The 21821-nt window shown below is 35.4% G+C and overlaps 1 protein-coding gene across 2 annotated transcripts in view; it reads right to left on the reverse strand.

The window, feature by feature from the left end:
- AHRR (aryl hydrocarbon receptor repressor) overlaps positions 1–21821 on the reverse strand; it is a 95662-nt gene that overhangs the window by 3858 nt on the left and 69983 nt on the right. For both annotated transcript variants that reach the window (XM_085310692.1, XM_085310693.1), the window contains exons 5-10: positions 7744–7833; positions 6127–6256; positions 4603–4736; positions 2735–2931; positions 1055–1173; positions 36–177 (exon numbers count right to left, since the gene is read on the reverse strand). In XM_085310692.1, coding sequence (XP_085166818.1) covers positions 36–177; positions 1055–1173; positions 2735–2931; positions 4603–4736; positions 6127–6256; positions 7744–7833 — 812 coding nt within the window. The remainder of the gene's footprint in view (positions 1–35; positions 178–1054; positions 1174–2734; positions 2932–4602; positions 4737–6126; positions 6257–7743; positions 7834–21821) is intronic.

Consider the following 21821-nt stretch of genomic DNA (forward strand, 5'->3'; position numbering starts at 1 on the left):
ACACAAATATTTTCAGTACAGGAAAATGTACTTACTTCAACATTTGCTGCTGGGCAAGGATATACTCTGAACAACCACTTTGATACAGAAGCTGAGTGTTAGCTTGAACCCAGACCCAGTGATCTTCATTTGTTTGTACTTTGACTAGAGAAATGCCATTTTCTCTATTATTCCTTGCTATACAATTTAAAAGAAAATACATTTTAATTTAAGCAGTATTTAATATCATTGATGAATGCTCACTAGCTTTTTTGCTGTCCTAGAATCATCAGCACAAGAAAGTACAAGCCAAAATATGTCGCAGAAGTAGGCAAACTACACAGACACACACACACAGAAATTTGAAAAATCGAATGGGGCAGTTAGAAATCCTCAAACTGTTATCAGAGATTTTTCATTATTATTAGTTCATTATCATTTTCCCCTCTCAGTAATAGACCAGTAAGAAAATATTAATGAGAAATGGGGCTACAACAGAGGAATGGTTTTAAAGAGGTTAAACATTTCTAGCTGGTGCAACAAAAACCTCTGTGGAAGAAGGTGGTGCCCACTGGAGAAGACTTACCATCAAAATTCTATCTGTTGCAAAATCTGAATTACAGCATAGACTCTCATGATATTGCCAGACCCAAATACTGAAAAAGCATGAGTCAAAACCCACAAGCAAATCATGAGTTTTAAAGACAATAAATTTTAATCTTCCTTCTGTTTCCTGATCTTTAGGGGAAAGTGGCATTTGTGTCACATTTTCCAATTTTATTCAAAGAGGGATAGATAACATCTTTTATTATTTAAGATTTACACATAATCCTGTGAAATGCAATGCTTTCATTTTAAGAAAGCATATTTTGAGTATTTATTATGATTATTAATCTAACTGTAAAAGTGACATTTCTGGAGTAGACTGATTCAACACCATCTTTTGAAGTGGACAGCTTTTTTACAGAAGTTAGAGATTAAAAAAAAAAGCATTGAAATCTTAACAAGAGAAAGGAAAAGGCAAAGTTCTGTCTCCATAAACTGTATATAATCCAGAAGTACTTAGAGAACACACCTTTGATTTGGTTTTCAGCACTCTGTAACACATTAGGGAAAGCTGCACCTTCATGATGACTGTTTCTTCCATATAATTCTGCTGCTTCACATACGCCTGAATTAGCTTTTGAACTGCAGCTGCAGAGAATAAATTGTGGAAAATTCCTTGTCAGTGAATGACAATACAGTAAATTCACAAACTGTGAAAGATGTGGTCTTCAAGCTGTCAACCATTAACAAAGACTGATGGCTTAAATACATAATGACCAACATGGAGTATTTATCTATGTTTCCTGCATCATATGGATGCTCAAATTAGTGTATGATTGGAATTCTGCATTTAATTATGAGGAAAAGTTATGTTTAGGAACATTCTGCTCACCATTTACCTATTTCCAGAATAGTAACCTTCAGCTTGAATTGAGACAAACACATGTATATTTGGCTCTGCTTATCCTGGGTATTTACATCACACTCACCAGCAATGCATTCAAGAGTTAGCACAACTTCAACTTGCAATAATCATCATATGATTTTAATGAATTTATTCCAATCTTTAATTCAAAATGCATATTAGGGCTAGTAAAAAGTGCAAAACCTGTGACACTGCTTTCCAAAATTCTCTGTTTATAAAAACCAACAGAAAAGAAATGTCTATATGAATTTCCCCACCATTCGTGGCCAGCATGCTTCAGGCCTGAACCAAAGGAAACACCAGAGTCTCAGCTATTAAATTTTAGGCCACAGTCCAGTCAGTTAGTAAAACTTAAAGTAAAGCACTTCTCTTCTAGAAGCTGAATTCTGATCATTAACTAATTTCACCTGGGCTACTGAAAAGCTAGCAGATGGAAATGACTTTTGATCACCACTATTCAAACTCTGATCCAAAAGCCTGCGTATTTTACTGTATCAGACTTTCAACAATTTAATTCTTGTCAAAAAAAAAAAAATGTTTGTGCTAGAACCTCATTAGATGTGTGGGTAGTAAACCTACACATACACAAGCATATTCTGGTTAAAAGTCAGATTATGATGCTGTCAATAACAACGATGGGCATTTTACTTCACAGCAATGAACTTTGCTGCTGTAAAGTTATATTTAACCAAACAGAGAAAAACACAATCCTAGCCCTAAACAACAACTTTAAAATTCAATCAGAAAAGCATAATGAAAATAAGTGTTAGGAAGAAAATGAGAAAAGTAAGTCTGAATACAATCTGTCCTGATCTTCTTTGATTGATACTCTGTGATCAACCTTAGGCCATTTAGTGCAATAGTAGACTTGTGTGTTCATAAGTCTCTGTTGTAAGATAAATTAAAAAAAAAAACAGATATACATTTCATTTGGCTGTTTATGAATACCATGAGCATGTGTGCGTGCACACACWTATTAAGTTTTGTAATTTCTCCTTTGGTTTAATACCAAAATGACCCAAGTCCTAGTAATTGTGCTATTAGAAGTTACTGAAGTTTGAGAACTCTCAATATTTTTTTCCTTTTTAACTTCTATAACTAGTAGAATGAATTATTGCTTTAATAACTTCTGAAGGCTGGGAAGAAGAATCCAGGTAAGCTACTCACTTTCCTAAAAACGTATTTTTAAATAGAGGGTTATTTATCACAATTTGTGATTTTTGCATATACACATAAAGATCAGAGTATACTTTGCTAAATCCTAGAAGATTAATTTGAAAGTACTTTGTATTTACTCCTGCTGCATCATCAGCTTTGTATTTTGCTTTCACAAGCAGGCTTTTCATCTTCATCTCTGTCACAGAAGGAAGAAGTGGTACCACTATGCAGAATAAGGACAACTGAGGTGGTAATACTGTTCCTGATGAGGACTTCTTCCTTTGTCCAAAAAGAAACTTTAGTTTGCCTTGAAACTGCATTGTCTGTTATATAAAAAACACAATAAAACTATAATAAACATTAATGTATAAAACATTTAAACATTTAACATTTTAATATTTAAAATGCTAATATGATCTATAGACAATGATGTTTAAATAACACTGAAGCTAGTTTTGAAACAGAGGAAAGCTTGCAATTTCATTATCTTCATACAGTTTAAACCACACAAATTCAGAAGCATGGAGAGTGGAGGCATTATCAGTAGTAAAATGGGAGATCTGATGCTGTTTTTTTTCCTCCTATGCGCTTAAAGTAGAAGTTCTGCATTATGTTCTATTTGCCAAGACAAGAAGCTTATGCTGGTGCAAACACCTATTTCCTGTATGCCTCAGTCTGAGGTTGGAACTATTTTTTTCCATGCTCTGTTCTCTCCAGTAAGATGATTCCTCTTTCCTTGCACTTTCTCTGGGAAGTATACGGACTGGCACAACCAATCCAAGGGCTGTGTTAGAAGACACCAAGGGAGAAGGCATATTTCAAGATCATCATATCTAAAGTATCTAGCTTGGACAGAACCATCTATCCCTTTCTTAAATCTCCATATAGCAGAAGGCAGAGATCAGCAGAAGATGGCTTTTCAACGGGCTCTTCCCTCTCTGATCAGAGTTCTCCTTCAGAGCAGATTCCTACAGAAAGCTCTGTATTACTATTGATATTAGAGAAGGTAATCTAAGAAGGCCTGTAGGGTAGATGTAACCCATTTCATCAACCTTTCACTAAGATGGTTTATGCTGCAGTTCTGTTTCTCTTGGCTTGCCTGGTTAAGAATGGAAGGACGCTAGCTGCTTTGCCAGGAGCTTCACAGAGATGCTCCCAGCTAAGAAAATAGTAGAGGGCAGAGTATTCAGGATAAATACAAATGTGCAACCTTTGCTGTGCCTGCACTGGCAAGTTAACAGCAAACTGTTTCCTTTCAGTGAAAAAATTACCTACTACAAGATGACCAGAGAAAACTCAGACCATTTGAGTTAGGCATTTTCAAGAGTTACAAGACTGAAGTAAGGATGCAGAAGTGACTAATTTGTACATATACTCAGATCTATAATCTTCCAGCAAATAAGCACTTAAGAGAGAAGTTGCGTTTTCCTTTCTCTTGCTATTTTGGGCTCTCATTTCTTTGCACATGTCTTATTTTGTCATAAGAAGAATCAGGATTGGACTTTATTATAATCAAATTGGGAAGTGATTTCTAGAAATAAGCCACTGCTCTTCTAGCAAGAATAATTAAGCAGTATATCAGACATTCCAATTCTGTATTTTATTATTACTCTTTACAAAAGTGGAAAATCAATAATTATTTTTATTGTTCTTTAAAGTGAATACTTCATTTGTGCTTAAATGTTAATTGTGAAAATCGGCTGGCCTCCCCTGTGCTAGACAAAGTAGAAATGGAGGATAGATGCTATCCCAAAGAGCTTGACACATGAAAGTTTCTTGATTGTTTCAAATTTAAATATTACAGCCTTTTTTTCTTCCATCATTCTTTATATGTAATCAATAAATATCTTTAGGTGTTTCTTGTTATTCAGCAAATAAAAAGTGTGTCTTCATGACTGTCTACAACATATATATTTATGTCCAAATATCTTTCATATGAAGTAATTTAAATTTGCATGTCATGATTACAGTTCTCTGTGTGAAATTATACTTACAAGGAAGCCAGAAGTACTGTCCAACAAGCACCGAACTCGACAGATGAAACAACGAGTTAAGAAGGAAGAATAATCTGTTGTCATGCTGTTGTTCTCTTGTGCTTTAAACAATTTGCTGAGAATATATTCTTCTCCTATAAACAAAAATGGAAGCAATATATGTCAGATCACACTAAAAAAGAATATTTATTGTATTTACTTGAACAAACTGTTATGGGAATTGCTAAAAATTATTTTATGGAAGGGTGAATATTAAATCATGTAAACAAACCTGCACATGCTCTACCAAGAGAAAAAAAGGAAGGCTCTATAATGTGATTCAGGTGAGTTTCTTCAGAAACTTTGACTTTTTTATTTCCTGAGTTTTTGTGATTTTTAATGATGGAAAACAGGATAACAGATGTTACTGCTTCTGAGATCAGAGATAATACATTAGAAAAAGGAACAAAATAAGAAAAAATGCTAATGCAAGAAAAAAAAACAAATTGACAGTGGCTCATTAGTTAATGTTCAGCTGTTGCCTCTGATTTTTGAAGAAGCATTTCCCAGTTTTGGACTACAGGTGCATAGCTTTTGAAATACTTATTTTCCAAAAGACACACACAAGTTTTTGTACAGAAATATGAACTCAGAAAATGAAATTTTCTGCTGTGTATAACTTAGGACAAAAATTGCAAATGTTTATAACTTTTTATAATTTGAAATCATCATGCACATTTGTTCATTTGTTTTCTCTGCACTTCCTGCAAAATTTTGCAAAGTTGTTCAGGTTTCCATAAGTAATATAGTGTAAAACACTCAAACTGTGAGAGATTCTACCAAAGTTACATGCTTGTGTTTCTCATGAGTTCATAAAGGCTACTGAAGGATTACTTGCAAGTTTTTCCCCATCTGGAAAAMAAATCACTTCTTTATCTTCTAGTGAAATGCATAATTTTTGCTGTGATCAATAATTCTTTATAAAGTTAACATTTTCAATCCCATTGTATTTTTTGTAGTCATGATTCCAACTTTACGCCTCTTATACAAAGGGGAAACTTTCTGCACATGTCTGCCTGCCATCCTAGGAAAATGCAGCCTGAGGGGAAAAAATATTGCTGAACCTACTTTTTCTTCTGAAATCTCCTAGCCACATAACTGTGCACAGGGAAACAAATAGCAGAAAGTGATATCACCCTTGTTGTGTTGCACTGAAACTTGTTGCATGTTTTTTTTTCATGATTAAAAGAAAGACTAATGTCCTGATCAGTGTGAACGAAAGGTTGGCAGAATGAACACTGATGATCTTCATTCTGTGTGGATGATAAAAATATCCATAGGTACATTAGAGAAAAATAAACATCAACTTCCAAGCCATACCACACATTACTTTGTAAGTGTCAAGGATCAGGAAGAAACTTAATCTATGGGACAATAACTTTATAAATGGCCACTATGCAACTTTCCACTGAAGAATCTGACTTGATATGAAACAGAAATAAGAGTAGATGGAGTGCACGTCTGACTCTGTATAGTGATGCCTACCTGTTTCTTTCTGTAATTGCTGTCCAGACAACATCTGGGGAGGGTTCATGGCCCAGTGTAGTTGTCTACAGAAATCCTGGCGATCATCCACATGAATGTAATCATATATGTTTTGGTGCATTACATCAGTCTGAAACAATTTCAACAAGGAATGTTTAATCTGTAAGCTTAGTGGGGCAGAGACTTTATCTTTTGGTTGATACTTTCCTTAAAATAATGACTGGTGTAGGATACCTTTACAAAGCAAAGTTACTTCAGAGGCCCCTGTTTTTCACATCTGCTTTTTGTCTTAACATCCTAAGATGATTATTTTTATTCTTAACTCTTGTAATGTGTGTGCATATGCAAATGTGAGTAATAAAAAAGTCCAACTAGCAGCTGGCTACTAATAGCGTTCCTCAGTGATTGATACTGGGACCAATATTGTTTAATGTCTTAACAGGTGATGGAATACAGTGCACTCTCAGGAAGTTTTCAAAGGGTACAAACTGGGGAGAGCAGCTGATATGTTAGAGAGCAAGACTGCTGTGCAGAGGGACTTTGACATGCTGTAAAAATGGGCTGACATGAATGGCCTCAAGAAGTTCATGAAGTGGACAAAAATGGGCCTCATGAAGTTCAACAAAGGCCAAATCCTGCATCTGAGATGGAATAAATCAATGCATGCTACAGGCTGGGAACCAACTGGGTATAAAGTCATTTTGCAAAAAAAGGCCTAGAAAACTAGGGGTGGGGAGGGGTAAGATATTGAATATGAGTGCATCCTTACAGCAAAGAAGACCAAACTTCTGCTGGGCTGTATTAGAAAAAGTATAGTCAGAAGGTTGAGGGATGTGGCTCTCTCTATTCTGTACTTATGAGATGCATCTGGAGTACTATATCTAGTTTGGGGCTCTCCAGGAAAAGAAAGATTTTAACATACTGGAATGAGTCAGGAGAGGGCTACCAACAAGGTTAGAGGCTGGAGCATGTGATTTATCAGGGCTGGGGCATATGATTTATCCTGACCAAAGAGAAGAATTGGGTTTGTTCAGCCATAAGAAGGCATTGGTGAGAATTTACTGCTGTCTGCGTCTACCTAATGAGAGGACATAGAGAAAACAAAGCCAGACTCTTCACAGAGGTGCACAGTGGAAGGCCAAGAGGCAAAAGGCAGAAGCAGGAGGCTGGTCTATATGACCTCCTGAGGTCCCTTCCCACTGTATCATTCTATGACTTTACAATATATATACTATATACAGGCAACTAGTCTACAATAGCAGCATTTTATACTAGAATTAAAAGGAAACATTTAGTTAAATCTTTTATTTATAATAAATTATGTTTCTATTAATTAAAGGTTTACAAAAGCAAATTGCTTCCTAGAACATTACAAGGAATTCATCTTCACCTATCAGCTCAAAAAAAAAAAAATTACAGTTGGACACAGCATAATAAAATAACTTAATTTCAGTTACAATTCATGTCATGGCAGCAGTAGAAGGACATGGCAAAACARAACAACACACAGTACTGGATTTTAGAGAGTCAGTTAACAGCAATAACTACAAGAAAGTCTTTACAAAGACAGTGTGCAGTGTGACATTAAGCATTCTAAATATTTGTTAATATATTTACCTGATGAAAGCCTAGGTAGTCCACAATAGTTGATGATGCATAAAATATCATTCCATCTGCACTCACCACCAATGCAAAACCATTCAGTGACTAAGGAAGGGAAATAAAATAATTAAAAATGTCATCAGAATTTAAAGAGTTAAATGGGTATACAATTTAATAATTTCACAAATGTTCTAGTCAGGTCTCTTTTAAAAATATTTCAGATATGAACATAAGACAAACATGGCCAGACCAGACTATGCCAAAGATCCACCCAGTTCCAGTATCCTGTCTCCAATAGTGAATCCCCAGGAAAGAGTGCAAGAAAAAAGACAAGAATGTGGTATTATTTTTCCAGAACATTCTTCCAGCCACCTACTATGCTAGTGCTTCCTTTGTCTTTATATTTTAATAACATTTGCTGGATTTTTCTTCCATGACTTTATCCAATTGCATTTTGAAACCATATGAATTTTAATACCCCCAAGCTCTTGCACCAATGAATTCCACAGATTGGTGTAAAGTAGAAGAACATGAAAGCATAGTAAAAACCTTTGTTCCTTCTGAGCCTGCTGCTTCCTAATGTTCATTTGAGACCTTTTAGTTATTTTACAGGAACAGACAGTGAACAATTGATCCCCTTTTATGTTTTCTATAAGGAATAGATATGAAACAATTACACTGCATAGAAGATGGACATCACATTTTTCTGGAGGCATATATGAATTTTATGTAAATTTAGTAAAATAAGGTCATAAGTTTAACAATTGGGCATGTACTCTACATTGGCTCAGATTTTCAAATTTTTCTCAAGTGTGATACCAGTCTTCAAGACTCTATCTGAATGGCTAATCAGTTCAATAGAATCAGAGTTAGAGGTTATGAGGTGTTAAGTTTATAGAATATTATATTTTAATTGCAAAAGAAAAGAACAAATAGCATATCTATAGCCTTATTTTTGGTAATTCAGAATTAAATTGCTGGGATTTAAACAGTATAAATACTTTGAATCGTCTATGTGTTTTGCCAGAACTGTTTCCTCTCTTAAGAAGTCTCATTATATAACAAACAAAGTTTTAATCCAATGTTTTGTATTAAAATTGTAACTTACGTACAATAACATACTAAATGAATGTATTCCTATTCATAATATGAATATATAGGGCTATGGGGATATTGGTTGTAGTTTCTGTACCTTTGCAGAAATACTTTTTTTCTTCTCTAGAATGAAATAGTGGATAACAATCTGGAATGTGCTCTTTTTTCTTTTTACTTGAATAGTGGTTATGGTGACTAATTAAAATGTAATCAACATTTTGTTATCCTTTTTAACATTTGAAACAAACATTAGTTCGCATAAGTTCAATAGCAAGAGTCACCTACTTTTCTGCTGCTTTAATTTAAAACATTAAATTCCATAATAATTTCTTTGAATCTGTATGTATTGATACATATACATAATATAATAATCTCCAGCAAGAAAATTATGTGTTGTATTTTCCTTGTAGTAATGGCTTTGAAATTGCACTTTTATTTTAAAGTATGACTATTTTCTTAAGCTCTCATAAAATATATACATAGCATAATTACATAAATGCAATAAACATAAAAATTAGGCAATGACTATTTCACTGATACAGACCAGTACTTAGTCAAGAAAACAGCTCAATTCAGTGTCACAGACTCAGTGAGGCAGGGAAAACAACAATAAAAATCTAAAATTGAAAGTATAGATTAAATTAAATATATTATATAAATATTAACATCCAGCAGAGTGACTGATTTTGCCTATCTCCCCTTAAAAAAGATTCACTAACATATTTTCACTATCAGGAGGCTTGCATTCCAAAGGTAGATTAGATGATCCTTATATGTGATAGTTTTGAGATCTTTTCAGATTACAGTTTAAATAGTTGTTGATGAAATACTGTTTTATTATTATTATCCTTGTTTTACCTTTCACTCAATTTATGGTTCTAGTTTAATGTATATTAATCCTGAAGCACAATGACGGCAGATTTTCAATTGCATGGCTACTGGATACACTGACATATTTTTATGAGTTTGGTTCTCTTTGAGCTCCTAAATAAGAATCAAACTTTCAAGACTGCTTAAAACCTGTTCCCACTGTGAAAATGGTGGGCAGAATTTCAGGACTTTAGTGTACAATAGCTGACCTCCTCAGAAGATTTGGCCCCGGTTATAAATGTAGAGCACCTTTGGAAACTTGACTCAGTGGGATCATATATGGCTAGGTGTGCTGTACATCACTGAACCTGTGAAATGGTGACTGGAAAAATCTAGTAATATGACTGCAGAGGCTCACCTATTTTCAGAAGAGGAGTTATAGCAACTGACTTAATCAAATCAATGCTAACCAGGAGTCAACTGTAAAAATAGTTAAGGGCAAACAGCATTCATTTGGCTTCAGGTCAGCCCAATAGATATAGATCCTTTTCAGAATAAATGTTATCTCTGACTAGGTGGATTAGTGTTCATGACTAGTTATCCCTGTCTACTATTCAAGCACAAATGGTTGTTGGACTGGTTCTGTCTTCTGTTGGAAATAATGCCCAAATTCATCCCAGCACCTTATCAAACATAAGAATTTGTGTCAAGATTTCTACATCTTCGCATCTGTGCTTTTTCATTGGGTTGAGAGCAGCCTCTGTGGATGGCATCTGTCATATCCAGTAACTAGTGGAGAGAAGAAAGCATTTTTGGCATCTTTTCTTCTTGGACTCTTCTTCACAGCAATGAAACTATCAGTGACRTGATACTAGTAATTTTATTACATTTTGCACATCTGGCAAGACTTTTAATTTGGACAGACTAAAAATTTCCACAAAGATAGCCATATAACATTTAAGGTGACTCCTGCTGTTAATGTGCATGTTCCAGTTTATCCTATATAACTGAGGGAGTTAGAAATTAAGAATAGTTTTTAAAAGTTCGTTATGTATGGATGATTAATGTACCAAGCCATATCTAGGAGAACTTAGAAAATTACTGCAAGATCTGAATACGATCACAGAATCTTAGATAATATCATACTGATAACATTAAAATGCACAAATGCACTTTCCATTGTCTTGCAGGCAAGCTGGGTTTTTTTTAACAACTTTAGGAAACAGACAGGGGAGCACCTGACTTTGCCAAGTATGCTTTTTATAAACCAAGAAATAAATATACCTATTCTACAATGAATCTTCTGCATCTAACATAATGGGTACATTGTCTAGGGACATGTCTAGGCCCCTAGGAGATCTATCTCTGCCTTTAAAATTTACAACTTGCTCCCTCACAACGGAACGTGGGCACAGTCACAGAGCTGGAGTAGGCTGGACCCAGGGCAGAGGTTTCTAAGAATGGGAAGGAAAAATGGGACCATGTGTGTTTCTAAGCATTCAGAACAGTGGATTGGTAACAGTGGATACATCTGTGAGGCTGCAGGAAGTATTAAAGAAGGGTGGGAGAATCTGCTGCAAGAGGAGAGAAGTGGGTGAAAAGTTCAAGGAGCCATGTGTTTATGTTAAGCTAGAACTGAATATGGATTCAAGGAAGCTATGTACATGAAGAGAAATACAAACTTTCCCCCACTTCGTTTTTGTTTTGTTTTCAAAATGCTGATGTCCTTTTCTCAGTTAAGATCTCTTAACCAAGAATCTCCTAGCTTTCATGACCCTAAGCACAAACATCTGATGCTCTGCCTTGCAGGCAGGAAGAACAAAATCCATTTCAGTGCGGCAACAACTTTCATGTAGCCACATGAAGCTATTTGGGATTAACAAAAATTCCATGTGTCTAAACCTCATTTTAGCTGGGTAACCTAAAATATGACAAGCTGGACATGAAGTTAAATTTTGTATCCAATGAGTCTTATCCAAGACTGCAAACGTTTCTGTTTTATCAGTATCACCCCAAAGCTCTGTACAGTATGAAACCTGACATCTGTAGCAGAGGACTCTGAACAGAGTCATAGCTGAGCTAAGAGATACACAGTGTATATAGTTGCGGGAAAGGAGGACAGCATTTGGCAGCACAGCTCTGGGACCCCAGAGCAGGGTGGTAATTATTGCAAATCAGTGTGCAAAGACCTCTTCTGAATTCACAAACAAACCTCTCAGGTATCATATAAAATTCCATATCAAGTCCTGCACAGTAACACTGCATAGGAATTTTCCATTATTTTGGCCAGAATCCTGATGATTTGTTATGCTGAATGGAAGACAAGAGACAGCTTCAGTCCATGAAAATGAAAGAAAAATGATCACATCTTTCTTATTTTAAGTTATGAGGTCTCATATTTAACAGGACAACCAAGTATTTGACCTCATGATTTTAAGTGTCTTCAGTTTCTGAAATAAAATTCTAGCCCTGAGCTTTCCCTCATTACTAGTATATGGGAGACTGTACCGGTGTGCTGTGTCAGAACTACAGCAGCAATTTGCCTGGATTACCACCCTAGAGAAGGAAAAGGAAAAGAAAAGATGAGGTTATGGACCAGCTGTATACCTGCACAGTTCAAATACCATAACATAAGCACCTGAGCCAGGGAATAAAATTCTGTGTAGTGCCTGTTGCAGCTCTGTAAAGCTCATGTCTGCCTAAACCAAAGAGAGGATAGCACAGAGAAGCAGAGTCCTATTTTAGCCTATTCCATTATGTAGGAATAYTGAAAAGCCTAAACTAGGGTTCTTGGATTTAGGGCAAAATAACCTAACTTCACAGCTCAGTGTCTACATTTTCATTGAATATGACTAATGTGTTTTACCAATAAAAGTCTACTTTGCATCATATGACATTTTTTAGCAATTTGTTAAGAATTTATGCATGCACACACATACACACACAAATATTTTACTGTGGACATTAGAACTTTTGCAATCAAAAACAACTCTAGTTTCTAATTTGTAAAACTACACAGGTTTCTAATTTGTAAAACTACACAGTTGTAAACTGTCATTTGGTAAACCATATGGATTCAATGACAGATGGAATTTCTAATCCAGGATAATAGCTGAAACATGTGAGACAGACTTAAGTATGCATTGTGAACATCTGTTTGTTTATATTTGGCTTTTTAAAAACACTTACATGGGTTTGCTACATTGTATTTTAAAAATGAAATCCTTTTTTCTTTCCTCCTTTTTTTTTTTCTTTTTTTTTTCCCCAAAATGGAAAGAAAGAATTTGGCACCAGACAAGAGTCTGTATTCTTTTGAAAAATGTGTACATCCAATTATGTACTCATGAAAAGCTGCACCTGCTACTGAAATAAAAAACAATTAATCTGTCAGTTCAAAGAAAGTACAACATTATTCTGGTGCCCACAGTAGCTGTAAGATGAAAGCTATCAGTTCCTTCCCTTAAGTTTTAGAAACATTATTAATAAAAAAAATCTCTTTGGAAAAGAAAGCAAATATTTTGAGGAAGATAGGACTTCCTTTGGCAAGGTCCTTTATATATCCTGATATTTTTAATGGTCCCATAGCAAAAAATCAGCCAGTAAATACTTCAAAGTGACTTTGGTCAAGGTCACAGCATAGTAAAAATAAGAAAAAAAAAAAAGATGAAGAAGAACAAGTTCCAAGCCACATTTCTCTTATTACTCTTCCTTGAAATAAAGGAAAATTCACAAGCATTAGCTCTCCAGAGACCATGTTACTATGGTTACTAAAGTACAACAGTCCAGGCCTGCAGCCATGCCTTGCTTTGAACAGATTTTCAAGTCACGCAACTTGGTACTAAATTTCCAGGGTCAGCTGGCTTGCTTACAGTTTATCTGAAACAGTTTCATTTAATAATGTAATTCTTGGGTTTTGCATCCTATGCAGGATGGGGCCATTTTCTGGTGATTTAAACAAGTAGCTATTTAAAGACTCTGGAAATGACATACTCATTCTTGTCTCTCTTCCATACAGATATCTTACGAATATTAGGAGGAAAATGCAGATAGTTAATGTATCTTTTGTATTTAACTGTATTGTTTAATGAATCAGTATTTCCTTTCATTGGTGTTTTTAGGACTCACAATTACCCTTCTCAAAAATCACTCTGGAATCCCTAAGATTCTCTTTATAAACCAACAAATAAACAAAAAAAAAGAAAAAAAAGGAAACTTTTCCTGAAATAAAATTGAGCATAAAAGACCATTCACAAATATTGCATCTAGTGACATCAGAATATAGCCTTTGCTCAACAAATACAGTTTCTTAGCCCTCCAGACTCTTATGTATTTATTCTGTATCTACAAAACAACCTCAAAGGAATATTTGTGTGATTAAGTACTGTTCAGTACAAGGGAGAAGTGGCAAAATTGTTACTAGCATTCAGTTTTGATCAAAGACTTGCAGGTACTGGTTAGTTTTTAGGAAAAAGAAGTCACACAGCAAACAAATTTCTACCATTTGAGCCAATGGAGGAAGTAAATCCTACGGGCTGAAGCCTATAGACATGGGTTTCTGTGAGAAACTTTTTCAGAGGGAAAATGTTAGATCAGATTGTTTTTCACAGATAGTTTTATGCAAGACGTGGAAATAATGAAAATAAAGGTGAATTTGCTGTGGCAAATGTTTCTTTTCAAATTCAAAGAAGTATGTACATACGATCATTAAACACCTTTCATTCTTGTTGTCCCAGATAAAACTACATTCACATTCCTTTCTGTCTGCCTAGGTTGGACATCACTGCARGGTCCTCAAAGACAAAACTGAAATTTATAATCTAGTGCCGTGTTACTCAGAACAAGGTCAGGCAAAAATTGCAAAGCATCATTTACATCCTAGGAAGATTTTGAACTCTGGCCCTCACATTTACTACTGGATGGGACAGCTGTGCCATCTTAAAAGCAGGGAAGATCACGAGCATTTCAGTTTGTAAATTGCTTATTTAATAATAAGTTTCTTATTTAATAATATTTAATAATATTATTAATTATTTAATAATAAGTTTCTCATTACTCCATTCTTCACTATCACATCACTATAACAGAGGAATTAGACCAACTTTAGAGTTACTTGCTTATACATATGCCTCAGTCTAATGAGGGAGCTGGATCCTCAAGAAGCAGCAGACAAAATCAGCCTCACAGAAGTCAGTCAGAAAAAATACAAGCCACTGGGCTCTGGTAATTGGGAGCTATATACTTTCAAGAAAACACGGTAGCTCCCTGGAGAGTGAGACTGTAATGTGTGAGCATATGTAAATGCATTTCAGAACATGGTAATATCCTTGATATCCTCTGATTTCATTTTCAAGAAATAATCATAGTCATCCTTGATTCCTTGTATCAAGGATATCATTTTGATATCCTTGATACATATTAAGTACTGGACACAACTAAGAACAAATTTACTTTTAGAGTTATTCTGATGGCATGGTGCACAACTGTAAACATAGTTTTTCCTTTCTTACACTTTCCTTCCAAGCTAAGGTTTTTTTAACTAAGCTTGCTTGGTCTGTCTCAAGTTCCTGGGATAGGGCCTGTCTTATTATATGTATTAGCTGCTGGCCTCCAATGGGGTCAGGCCCTCAAAAACAATCACTCTGCTAAAGATGGCCTTGAGAAACAAGAGATATATGTATGCTGGTCTGAAGTATCATTTGACTTTGTATTTGCAGAAAGATAATATAGTACATTCCAGAAACAGACATATGCCAACTGAAACCAATTGTTTTTACAAGTACTAAACACTGAAAATTAGAATACAGACTATTCTGTGTGCTTCCAGAGCAGAGCAATACTAATAACTAATACCTTAAAGACAGATTAAGACAAGTTTTTTATCTATTGCTGCAAAGGTAAATTCATAGGTGAAACCAAGTAACACAGTATAAATTTGTTACATCGCATGCTTGTATAGAAAAAATTATTAATATCAAAAATGTTTTTGGCAAGGTTTGGGGGATTTTTCATATCTAATTGTGAAAAACCATGATTTTTTTCTTCATGTTAACAATTAAGGTTTTGTATGGGAAGTGAGCATAGGAATATTACCTGAGAGTAATGACATTAAAAAAGGAAAGGGGACTATTTAAAGTAATCTAAATCTGCATTTCAAAGTATGAATTCTAAGATTTTCAGACAAAAAACACATTTTATTTATTAATACATACATATATGTATGATTACTGCATATGCTAATGAGTACTAGGGAGAGTAAGACATCATTTACAAAAGCAATTATGATAAAAGGATACTAAAATCTGATGTAATTTTGCATATCTTTTTCATTGAGCCTCCTCATTAATCATGATGTTGAATATAAAAATTAATGTGTGCTCTTCCAGCAATGGAACCCTACTTTCACAAATACTGTGCCCTAGACTACACCTGGAAATAGAAACAACCTTTACAGTGATTCATACAGTTTCAGGTTTCATTTCCTCAAAAGCAGATGTTATATTCAGAGATGAGAGCAGAGCTGGGGCAAAACTGTATTTTCAATGCAAGTTTAGCCCTCATTATTTCTGAGTTCTGCAACTGATTTTGGCATTTCAGTCTTCTCTTCAACACTTTCAATATAGAACATGCAAGCCTGATTAATTCCACTTGAGAAGATTCAAAATAAAGTATTAATTGTTCACTACTCTGCACTTGTGATAACATTCAGTTAGGTAACCTTTGTACAATTTCTACAAATGTAGAAAGATTACCCATTATTTTCCACTGAAACAATAACTTACCAAAAAGTCTTGAATATTTGTTCAATGTGTTGACAATTAGACATATGAAATCCTTATCTTGCATGAATCCGCTTTATAGATTATTACTTTGCCTTACTGAGAAGGTAGATAGGCTGAAGCTCTTCAGCTTTCCTTAGCTGAGAATGATGAATATATTAGAAGCAAATGTCAGCTAGAAACTAATTTATAATTTCACTCAGTTTAGGTTGTAAAATGTGAATTACCTATGAATGTAGCCATCATTTTAAGCATCTATTTATTCTTTTTATTTTTACATCATTTTACCATCTTAAAAAATAGGACATTTCCCCGAAATAAAACATTCCCTAAGAAACTTGCATGAAAAGAACAGTGAATTATGGTTGACTTAGTTACTTGAATGCAAGTAGACCAATTCTAGTAGCAGATTACATCTCAGTGGATCTATATGATGGTGCTTGAATATATATTGAATATTGATTGGAGAGTATACTTGCAAAGGATTAGTTGTGAAGTTAGCGGGGGGGAAAAGCTAATTTAGTTTAAACAGGAGAATATGTTTTGTTGCAGAGGAAGTCATGTGTTATTTGAATTGTTTCCAGAGGCACTGAAACAGCATGAACAGAAAGAGAGGAAGCAGTTGCAAAAAGTAAGCTAGGGTGGAGTTTGCTATAATGAAGAATCTGCAGATAAGAGCAGGAGAGCAATAATGATCTTAAATTCAAATTCACATCTGGTCTATGTTCCTATCTTATTGATTATTTATGTATAACAGTACTAATGAACAGCTTCTCCATTCACCAGTACACCTAAAATTCTCAGCTAGGCTGAGATGTTTTATATCACATCTGAAACATTGCCACATTTCTCTCTGCCTTGCCAAATGGAAGCTGACTTTTCTGAAACCAATCTAAAACACTGACAATACTGACTATCTCTCCTCTCTGCATATCTGGGCTGGCTGTTGGTTCCCCCTTCTCTATCACATTAAACATAAGCTGCTTATCCTGATTTTCAATCAATTCACAGCCTGTTCCTTCCTCAATTATAATCTCTCATTCAATGCTGCAGAAGCTGAGTACTGACTCTGATCTGTCCACTATGATATTCTCTATTGCTCACATGCAAGATTTGAAAACAAGCACTTAATCATGTCTCCCACATTTCTGAAAGGTTCCCTACAGGGATCTGCAAATGTATCTCATTTTTGTCCCTCAAATTCCTCCTTAAAACTCATACAAAAGTCCTGAAAAAGGTCAAGCAGCTCATACACTATGACTACTGATATCATGGTTACCAATTTGCCTCATTATTTCCACAAACTCTGTTGTCTGTTGGAATGCATCTGTCATCTCATCTTGTACTTAGATTGTAAGATCTGGAGGAAAGGGACGGCATCTTTTTCTTTTGTTCTGGTACACTGTCAAAGCTAATGATGCTGTAGCCTGTAACTAAGAATCTTAAGCATCTTGGCAACATCATGATCATTACAATAGTAACAGTAGTAGTAAGGAATAGAGTAGAGATCAAATGGTATTCAGAGATCACAAGCTTTTCTGTTTAGATTTGTTTGAAAAGAAAAAGGAAAAAGTGAGAACATTAGCTATTTGCTTAAAGGGCAGCAGAAAGGATATTTCTGCACACAGCTGTTCCAATGCCAAATTTCAAGTCTGGATTTTAAAAATATGCCTATTTGCAAAGCAAAAACAAAAAAAGACCAGGACCTCTGAAAAGTTCCTTTGTGTTTGGCCTGCCCTGCCAAGAAAAAAGTGAATGTGTACATGTGATAAAGACAGTAAGTAACTCTTGATCCTATTTATGGCTCTTTTTTTCATGGATACACTTTCTGACTTGGGATGACTTATCCCAAGTGACTAATGTCAGATTAGATGATGTCATCTGAAATACTGGGAGAATGTTCATGTTTGAAAACTAAGGAAAGCAAGAGATATTTGGGTAACTTTTAAAAGTTGTATTAATTGCAAAAGTAAATGCCACGAGACTATGATCTCTTTGTAAGAACTTCCTATCTTAATGGGCATATTTTAAATCAATTGATTACAAGGTAAAGCACTGTGTGCTTTTCTCTCTTTTGTGTTCTAACATGATTCACTTCAGAAGGACCATGCTAAAAAAGTCACCATTGCTGGAAGCTGAAAAGGAACTCAAGACTGGAACAAAACAAAAAGTCCTTTTCTATCAGCTTTTGATTTTAGAAGTCTGTGCCTTGATCATAGACCCCTATAACAATCATGCACTTTTGTCTGACTCTTGATTTTCCTTTTCAAGTTTAAATTTAAAMATATCAGGAAGAGCAGGAAGAGCAAAATCTCTTGCTCTCAGACTGAAATTCAAGCTAGAATACCTTTTCAAGAGCACAGTTTTATCAAGAACTGTGTGATTACATAAATTTTGGAAGCAGGAAGTGAAATTACACTAACAAGTTTTAAAAAATTACAGGAAGCCAAGTAGGAAAAAGGTTTCCTATGTTGTTTCCTTATGTAGGGTGAAGGACAGCACCAATAGGATGTTTTCTAATGTATCATCTTACAACTCCCCTGGAATGAAACTTGAACTTTAGTTCAAACAGTTAGTAGAGGCCACCTGGAAACACCTTTCAGTGCTAAAATGTGCACATACACATCTCTCTTCAAAGTAACTCCCATAAATCTTACTATTTGAAGCCACTTTTAAAGTAACTGCATAATGTTAAGTAATATGCTTCAGGTTTGCATTGCATCAAATCCTGAATCCTTTACTTAGAAATGCTCACTGACTTTTCCTGGTTTTGCATAAAAAGATTCAGGCTCTATCTGGTATTAAAGCTAATGAAAAAAACCCTTATTGCCTTCAGTGGGAACTACTGAGCCTGACCCCAAAATTCCTCTTCACAATAGTATCCAAACCCATGATATAGAATTAAAAAAAATAAAAATACATAAAAGACTTAACAGGTGTGATCTATCATGTTTGTTACATATCAAGTCATTCATCTGCCAAATGACAGAACAAAAGTATCCCTACAAAACGTAGAAGCTCAGTTTGAAAAATCTGTCTTTAAATGACTAAGTGCACAATACAATGGAACTGGGATTACTGATACCAGTGAAGAAATCTAAGTGCAGCACTATCTCAGGCTAGCTTTCACTGTTTCTTTCTACTTTTGAAGAGAGGCCTAATTTTGAAGATCTTTTTTTAGTAATAGGGTATATGCTTATGATTTTAAGATGATTTTAAAGATGCCATGCATGCAAGTAAGGTGTAATCACAGTAATGTTTAGTAAAGATTGGGAATGAGACCTTTGCTATCTAGACTTTGTTGGTTAATATATGAAATGTCAATAATTTGCTTCTTCTGTTATTGGTGAAAATTAAGAAGTCTGTCCTGTGTCTGTGAGAACAAACAACTGAAGTCTCTTTGATATGAACATTCAGCAGTCCGCTGCTAAGCATGTACACTGAATGCACATTTCTCCAGGACCTAGTGTCCTGACATGCAAAAAAGAATAAAGATTAGAGCCGTTACCACCAGAGCTCCAGAACAATGGAGTAGGCTGCAAAACCAGGGAGGTGCAGATGCTCTAATTCAAAAAGCAGGTGATTTAGGCATCAGTAGAATGCCACGGAGACTTTTGTAAGGGAGCCTGTTATCATTCTAAAATACGTAGAAAAAAATAATTGAAGTGTTCTTTTTTTTCATTTTTTAGTCTAGATGTGTTGAGCCTGCACAGTCACCCTTCTAGGATACAATTCAAATTACGCCTGAAAGGTCCTTGCATTTTTTGCTGCCACACTTGGGTTTTATAGTGAAGTAGTAATCATATAGTTCCTATTTCATTTTATTAGGAAAAGGTAACACAAGCATGGAAATAGCTATCATTGCTCAGGAAGAGCAAACCTACAGTATTGAATAATAAATACCAGGATAGTGTGATGACTGCTATCTTCACAACAACCATAAAGAAGAACATGAGACAAAGCCACTGAAATGTGATTCTTGTGCCCTAAAGCCTTAAGAGTGGAGGACTCATAATGGAAATCTGTCTAGGAATTGGGAGAAGAGTGGGCTGGAACATCCTGAAAACAAAATGGACCTTCCCTGAAGAAGCATGAATGGCTGGGGAATAAACTGCCTAAATAGGTGAGGTCTGGCCCTTATCAGTATTCATCAGAGAGATGGGGCATGACAGAACTAGCCAGTCTTATTCTATCACTGTCTGTTTGGGGGCTGCCTAGACCATTCAGACTTCATTTATAATGAAAATAAATTTGTCACATTTTGAACATAAAACACTATTTTCACACCTGAAAAGAATTACATCCAGTAAATCTGGAGACAGAGATACCATAAATTCTATGCTGCAGCCTATAGCAGTGGAAGAGAAGAGCACCAGATGAGACAAAGAAGAAAGAGAAGAAACACCACCAAGATGTCTCCTTCAGTAGCAAGGACTAAGACAGAAACTTGAACATCAGTGATTCTTCTATAACAAGCAAAAGAACTGCAAAAGCAGCTGTGAGATGGCCAATAAAGTTAAAGTGACAATGTTGACAGGATGGTGGCTAATAGATGGGTGATGACTACGCAAGAAGCAGTGTCAGTGATGATAAAGGATGAGGCCTCCATCTGACTGCACATCACTGAAAAAAAAAAAGATCCAGAGAAAGCCTCCCTCTCAACAAGGGAGCAGCTGGGATAGTATAACACATGGAAAATACACATCCCTTTGGGATGAAACATGAACTGCACATCAGTCTGGACTCTGAGTTTGTACAGATTGTGAATGCAGCATAGCTGGAGGGAAGAATAAGAAGTGGCTGACAGCCATGGGATGAGTACAGGAATCAAGACTATTGCCAAGATACCTGCCAGTGATTCATTCTAATTTTTCCAAGTCACAGTTTTATTGTTGTTTCTCCACCCTACCACTATACCCCATAAATTCTATCTGGATTTATTAACTGCCAATATAATTTATTTTCCTACTTTTTTGGTTAAGAGCTTTGCTCAGTGTTCTTTAAGTTTTCAACAATGGGCTTCAGAAACTGAATGAGACCTTTTTTGCCAGAAGGCCTATGGCACAAGGGTTGCAAAACCACCTGCCTTGGAAAATATTTAGCAAATGCAAAGTTAAAAATCAGAACTGCATATATTTGGAGCCTGAAGTCCACAGAGAAAGCAAAGATTGCATCTCTGACCAGTCCATCTGTGTTGGTAAGGACAAGATCCTTGGAAGCAAATCCTAACTCATGAAGATCCGCAATGTGGATCTGAGAGAAATTTATTGTTCCACTTTGTGTTTTTTCCCCTCAGAAGAGTTCTCAAATAAATTGCTCAATGCACTGAGGCCAGAGAAGGACAACTCACAGAATCACAGAATCACAGACTCGGTAAGTAGACAGGGTTGCATCCAGGCAGGCCTTGAAGGT

The sequence above is a fragment of the Rhea americana genome, unplaced genomic scaffold (genome assembly GCF_003343005.1).
Source record: "Rhea americana isolate MKP2758 unplaced genomic scaffold, rheAme1 scaffold_323, whole genome shotgun sequence".
Lineage (NCBI taxonomy): Eukaryota > Metazoa > Chordata > Aves > Rheiformes > Rheidae > Rhea > Rhea americana.